The sequence below is a fragment of the Amaranthus tricolor genome, chromosome 2, assembly GCF_026212465.1.
Source record: "Amaranthus tricolor cultivar Red isolate AtriRed21 chromosome 2, ASM2621246v1, whole genome shotgun sequence".
Lineage (NCBI taxonomy): Eukaryota > Viridiplantae > Streptophyta > Magnoliopsida > Caryophyllales > Amaranthaceae > Amaranthus > Amaranthus tricolor.
In genome coordinates, this window is record NC_080048.1 from 36,376,318 (window position 1) to 36,383,825 (window position 7,508).

The window sequence follows — 7,508 nt, forward strand, 5'->3', positions numbered from 1 at the left end:
TGATATTAATAATTTTCGATTCAGACAAATTAAATAAAACTTTGTGTTGTTTAACTTGAGTATCCAATAATTAGGCCTAACTATGAAAATTGTATCGTGTTGAACAGTCTACATATCGTATCAACCGGTTACAAAATAAAAAGAGTATCCAATAATTAGGCCTAACTATCACAAAATTTTTAAATTGATCGATTAAAAAAATTTATTGACTAGCTACAAACTCAAAATCTATACTCATAGTTGCCACAATACCTAAGTTGTTTAAGCATCAATCGATCTTTGATAGCTTCATAAACCCGAAGCCAATTTTTTGAGAGTAAACCTTATATTATCGTCTTATAAGCAATTTTTCTTACATCATTATATTCCTCTATATTGGAATTCAAATCCTCATTTCCATTATTTTCTTTAAGATTACAGAGTATGATGAGGAAATGAAAAAGTTAGATAAAATTCAAATTTATGACTTTATTTAGAAAAAGTGATAGTTACTCTAACTAAAAAAAATTCCGAATAAAAAGGCGACTTCATTAAGATCTACACAAACTATTACACTTTTCATTTTAGTTCGTCCCTTTAATTTTGTAATATATATTTTTAATTTAGTTAGTATAACATCACTTTTTCTAATTCTTATCCATATATTTTTTTCTCATGTTCTTATTTTCTCATTTTTAATTCTATCCATGTAATTTAATGGTCCTCGATTAATTAATATTTGAATAATGTGAATACTAGTTATAAAAAACATATTAAATTAAGCAAATTGATTAGACAATAAATTCCAGAATAAATTTTTTCATGTCTAAAATATAGCAAAGTTATACTTTTTTATAGAGTATGAAAAAATAGAGTTGTTGGTGTTTTTTAAATGTTTTTAAGGTTCAAACTATAAATTTAAATTATGAAATCATAAATAAAAAAGTCAAAAATAATGATATCAACTAAAATTTAAATTTTAAATTTTTTAATTTGTCAAAAACTAAATCTAATCAAATATTAAATATTAGCATAGCTAAAATTAAAAATTTGTACTTCCATTAGTTCATTAAATCACATGGTTCCATGTATAATTGGTTGTACTCACTTGTGCTGTTGTGCATATCATTCTTTTTGTTTTAAATTTTATAAAGGAAGCAAAGTGCAAAATTGCACGGAAATGAAGATATGGACACATCCTATCCGGTCAATTTTTTATTTTGGATATTTTTTTTAAATGAATGTGATATTTTTTTAATCTCATTCACATGTTTTAACTGATTTTAATATTGTTTATCTATATTTATACTATTTTTTATGTTTCTTTTTGCTTGTCAACTTTATTTTTTACACGTATTTTAAAGCAAATTTTGAGCTTTAATATCTCTAATTAAGCATCATCACATTTTTTTAAAATTATATATTAAAAAAACATTGCATCAAGATGAATCTAATAAGATCCCACATTATGGTTGGCCCTAGGCACACTAGATAAGGCCACAACTTTAATATCTCTAATTACGCATCATCAAAAATTTTTTAAATTATATATTAAAAAAACTTTACATCAAGATGAATCTAATAAGATCCCACATCATGGCTGGCCCTAGGCACACTAGGCAAGGCCGCAAGGGCTTGTGCCCAGGGCCCTCAAAAAAAGAAGAAAATTTTTGCCTTCATATGCATCGAACTTGAGACTTTGTTTGATTAGATTGTGCATTTAACCTCAAAGTCAAAATGTTATTAACGATATTTATTATCTTATTTACTCATTATCAATTATAAATGCACGAATATCAAACAAAAAGCGGATTACGTCGAGCTCTATTATTATTGGTGTGTAACACTTCTTTGACACACACACACACACACACACACACATATATATATATATATATATATATATATATATATATATATATATATATATATATATATATATATATATATATATATTTTATAATTAATGCCCATAATTTATTTTTCGCCTCGGGGCCTTGAAATCTTAAGGTTGACCCTGTCTCACATGAATATATTTTATATTCAATATATGGGTATGAGCTGAGGGACTCTTTGACCGTATTCTCCTCTATGGGTATGAGGTGTCGTTTTTCTTCCCTCTCCAGACCCTAACCAAAGTTTTCTATGAGCAAAATACATTAGATTTGATAATGATAATGATATGCTGGAAAAAACTAATTCAAATTTTTCTCCTAAAACAGAAAAATTTAAAGTGACCAAACAAAAACAACAAGATTACTTCTCGTGTCATTTATCACGAACTTTACATACTCTCTTTATGATCAATTATTTTCTATTTGATGCAATTTTAACTGCACAGATATAATAGGTGACGTGGCAAGCTATATAGAATCATAGTAGATACATGCACTTTTGTTTTTTTTAATATAAAAAAGTTTACAAAGCTAATCCACGCGTAGTTTGTATTTGGTTTCCAGTTTGTTTGCAAGGTCATCATCGATATCCAAAATCCAAACGTAGTTAATCAAGATCATTTACGTGTACCGTATGCAATTTATTTTTTTTCGGTTTTTTACGTTTTTTCTTGGAATCTAATTTTTTTAATCATTTGCAAATTACCTTCTTTAAATTTATGACTTTTGCGAAATATAACTTTATCAAAATGTATAACGTTATAGCCAAATTATCGAATTTTGGTGAATTTTTCTTAATATACCATTGATCGGCTCTTTAATCCGTCGGCTTTTTGGGAAAATTAAAAAGCATTTTGCAACAACTCACAAAAGTTTGATGTCTTTTTTAGTGTTCACTTCGATAAATTGCAAATTGTAATTCGAAAAAATAAAACTTAGGTTGTAATTCACAAAAGGTATAAACTTAAAGATTATAATTTATAAATTATTTTTTTTCTTTATTTTTTATATAAACATTTCAATTATATTTTTATCTCAAATTTATATTTTTTAGGAAAAATGAGACAAAGAGATTAGCTAAATTCTCTTGTTGGGAGGAATAGTATATTTACACAATTATTTTTCAATTTGAAATACAAATCTTCAACCTACAAACGTTATGATGGTTTGCAAATTGAATTTGATTATTATGCTTTATAAATTGAATAGTTCTTGAATTTTATTTTATTATTTCACTTTTTTAGTACTAAGAATAAAAATTATAATAAACACCAAAATCAAGCATGGCCTCTTTGATCATAAAGTATCCATTAGTTAATACATCATCAACTCATGCATCCTTATCTTGTGTATCTTCTGCTGCGCGTTTGATTTTCCTTGCTCAACCCTTTTTCAAAAACTCAATCTGCAAACGGAATTACCATTCTTGTCAACCCTTGATCGTTTCTAGTCGACGAACAATCTCCATGAAAACTGCGTCTTCATCTGATTCACAACATAAATGTTATGCGTCTGCTTCTTTCCAGGTACTTTTTTAAAATTTTGATTAGTAATTTGGGGTTTTTGTAATTTGCTAGGGTTGATTGTTTTCAATTTGCAAGCAACGGGTTGGGAGTTTTTTCCATTTTGAATTTGATTTGAAGGTCATGGATTGTATAGACGGAGTAAAAAATACACAATTTAAATTCATTAGGGGTGAATGTGATGTAGGATCGAACATCTTGCCATATTCAAAAGAATCAAAACCTAATAGACGGGTAATGACACGAGAGTGTATTTTAATTTAGAAATTGATATTTCTCGTTTGTTATCATGTTTTTGTGATTTGGATGATTGAAAGAGTCGAGGATATTTGCAGTAATTTTATATGAAAAATTTAGGTTTTATGTTCTTGAATTCTTTTGTTTTATTTTTGTGTGATTACTAAAATCAGATTGCTTACTACTCTGTTTACGTTATTAATCATCAAATTTACACCTTTTCCGCTTAATTAAAGAATAACTTGTGATTGTAGAGCATTTGTGTTCGTTAGGAACCTCTCAATCAAAAGAATCAAAAGATGGTTATCCCCATATACTCTTGCACACCCCTTGCATTTAAAGTAAAAGTGTGGGTTTGCACACGCTTCATCATATCTGGTGCCGAATATTCCAGTGAGGAGCTAGTGAGATTTGAACCCGTTTAACTCTTGCTGGCTTCTGATGAAATATCATTGAAATAACTTAACCAAAATCTTATACTGATGGTTGAAACTTCGGGATTTATTATATATTTTTCTGGTGGGTGATTGAATATATGAAGTTTGGTTATAGAAAAACATTTGGTTTGATCACAAGTTAAAAATTAATACAATGATCAAAAGCTTTACTATGCTCTTAGTCATTATAGAAGTATGTTTTTGGCTCTGTTACACCTCTGTGGTTGGTCCTTCCGTGGAGCCTCGTGTTGCATGACACTTTGTGCACAGGGCCGTCTTTTGAGATTTTGGCTTTAAGTAACATTGTTATTTTGGGTGCATGTATATTATATAGGGTTCAGAGTCATTTTTCAGAAGCGTGCTGCAAAGTATGGAGACTGTTTATTTGAATAGGAACCCAACTGCCAAAAGAGTGTTGGAGCTTGTTCATTCAGCAGGAAATGATAGGATTATTTATGATCATTTTGCCTTTCGAACTTTTGGGGTATGCTTAATTCCTTATACTGACATCCTGAGGTGACATTGTATCTTTCTTCATTTAAATCTGGTTAATTATAAATAGTTTTGAATACCAACTAGCTTATATGGGTGTTTGGCAATTGGTTGTTCGCTATTGGCCATTACATCATTTGGTTGTTGGCTTTTATAGTTGGTTTGTTTTTTTTGCTTTTAAGCTAGTTGCCTCAGCTAGTTTTTAAGGTAGATATTTGTTAAATTTAGGTATTGATTAACTGTTTGTTAGAAAAAAAGTGGATCAACAAGCTAAAAGCCAGTGAAAAATGCCAATTGGAGCAAGTTTTCAATTTGACTTAAACGCCAGCTAAAAACATTTACCAAACATTTTTAGACTTTTTGACCAACTAACAAATCAAAAGTCAAAAGTCAATCAAAAAGCTAACTGCCAAAATTAAAAGCCAACTTTCATGTTCGATTGCACAATGTATTGGCTTTTAACAACTTTTCATCGACTTAATGTGTTAAGGTCATATGGACATCATTTTGATTCCAATATTGTAGGTGAATGGTCATGGCATTGATTCAATGGCTGAGATCTTTCTTGACTTTGGTTACATTCAAAAAGATGAACTCAGGTTTCCTGCTAAGAAATTGAAGGCATATTGGTTCTCTCCTCCTGCTGTTTCCTGTGAAGATGGCAGTGGCGTAAATGGACCTTTGCCAAGGATCTTTATTTCAGAGCTTCTTGTTGACCAAATGAGTCCTGAAGCTCAGGTACACTTATACACACTATTCTTGGTTCTGTTTAGCACAAATATAAGCGACCTCGTAACTTTTCCTTCTGGGGTATATCTGTGGATGCTTAACAATTAACCTATGGCTTTTATTTTACTTAAAAGTTTACTAGTAAACTTTGTATTTTGACCCTCATTTTACCTTATTAGAACTTATTTAATCAGAACTTATTATTTATTAATCTAAAATTATTGTTTTTTATGTGAATACATATGAACTAAGTGGCCGTTTTCTGAATCGTTTGAACTTATTGGCTTTTTCTGAATTCATTATTTGCTTTGGATGTTGTACGCAAGAATTTGTTTATTCAAAGGAGTATACATTTTCTCAGTTTTTCTACTATATCATTTCTTTATCTCTATTAACTCCTTGAGTGATTATGTAGTTCAAATCCTTTGGCTCATGGGCTGGAATATTTGTGAGATTTTACTCTTAAATTATTTTGTCATCGCAGGAAATAATAAAAAAATATACTGGAATGTCTGGAAAGGGAAACAAATATGCAGCTCTTGCCAGTGCGCAAGGGTCATTGACATGGCAGAAACCCTCGCTTTCAGAATTTCAACGATTAGCACGGTAAACTCCCTGTTGGTATGCTCTTTGAGTAAGAACCGGAAGGATATACACATGGAAAGTTTACACTAAGATTGTCTGCTGAGGATATACACATGGAAAGTTTATACTAAGATTGTCTGCTGAGTGGCCCGAGTGTTGACTCTAATTTAAAGTTGATGTTTTTCTTTTTTCGAAATCTGCAGAGAAAGTGAATATGCTGCATGGACCCTTGTTAATGGGTATGCTCTGAATCACGTCACCATTTCGACTCACTGGCTGAACTCTCACTTAAAAAATATTAACCACCTTAACCAGTTCATTGAGGATAATGGATTCAACTTAAATTCTGAAGGAGGAGCTTTGAAAGGTTAGATTTTTGTGATAAATTTATCTGTTTACTCAAAACTCTGCATATTAAAGCCGTCCTAAACACCCTTATAAACAGCTGATTTATCCCCTTATTATACTCCATCATTGCATATGGTTTGTTACACTTGGACCAAAACCGTGAGAGCTTTTTGGTCAAATGTTACAAACAATATGAAAAGGAGGGAGTACTATTTTTTGGTGTAGGGCCTCAAGGTACTATGGGTATCGAATTACACGTGTAGTCGTATCTCATAATATTTTACGTTTTGATGGTGTGTTTATAATCCTGATCATGATAACTGCTGAGAGTATTTTATTTGCTAAATAAATTTTAGATTATTGCTTTTTCAATGCAAATCTAAAATCAATTTATATCATGACCAGTAAGCCCAGATGGTTTATTGCTGCAAAGTTCAACTGTAGCAGATTCAATGCCGTTCCGATTTGCCGATGGAGAGATAGAATCGGTTCCATGTTCATACATAGAGTTTGCTGAAAGGCTTGTACTTGCACAATACAAAACTTTACCCGATAAAGAGGTATTTGTTTTCTTTCATAAATGATTTAGGGTGATGCAAGACAGTATTATCTGTTTCATTAGCAAAATATAGGAAGAGAATTATGTTTGATTTTTGGTTGCGTAACTCTTGATTAGGTAAAGGAATTTCATCGACGTGATGGGTTTGAGGTTGGAAATGCCGACAAGATATTTGAGAGCACCTCTATGGAGCAACTTAAACAAAGAGCTACATAGAAAATTGTTGATCTCCATCCCGTTCATGTAAATAATCTTCGGCAGTGAGGCTGTTTTATGGTATATAGATAAAATTTAGAAAAAAAAAAAAAATCCGTTGAAACTGCTTTTGGATGATGAAATAGACTTGATATGGGTTTATTGTCGCAATTTGCTCATTCGATCATTTTTTGTGCAAGTGCTTATAGATATATTGATTTATAACCTTATAATCTTAAAGTGATCATTTATAATCTTAAAGTGATCACTTAGAAAAATAGACTAATTGAATAGATTAATCTAATGGTGAGACGGTATCGTACAAGACGACCTGATTTGTACCCTGAGGAGACTTAGTTGTTAAAGATATATTGATTTGGAACTTTGCTACTATTGGAAACCTAGTTTGGAAGATCCATACAAAGCAAGAAACTCTGGTAAATCTAGAACAAATTTTTTTTAATGTTAAATACAATTTATGAGTTTCAAACTCTGGTAATTCATATAAAAGACTATACCTAACCAACTC

At 30.6% G+C, this 7,508-nt stretch overlaps 1 protein-coding gene across 1 annotated transcript; it reads left to right on the plus strand.

Moving 5' to 3' along the window:
- Positions 1–2,935: 2,935 nt before the first annotated feature.
- On the plus strand, positions 2,936–7,166 carry LOC130806593 (uncharacterized). Its single transcript, XM_057671732.1, has 7 exons — positions 2,936–3,400; positions 4,406–4,555; positions 5,089–5,301; positions 5,777–5,898; positions 6,081–6,244; positions 6,631–6,785; positions 6,902–7,166. Exons 1-7 carry the CDS (start codon positions 3,158–3,160, stop codon positions 6,998–7,000), a joined length of 1,146 nt encoding a protein of 381 aa, XP_057527715.1. The 5' UTR covers positions 2,936–3,157; the 3' UTR covers positions 7,001–7,166.
- The last annotated feature ends 342 nt before the right edge of the window (positions 7,167–7,508 follow it).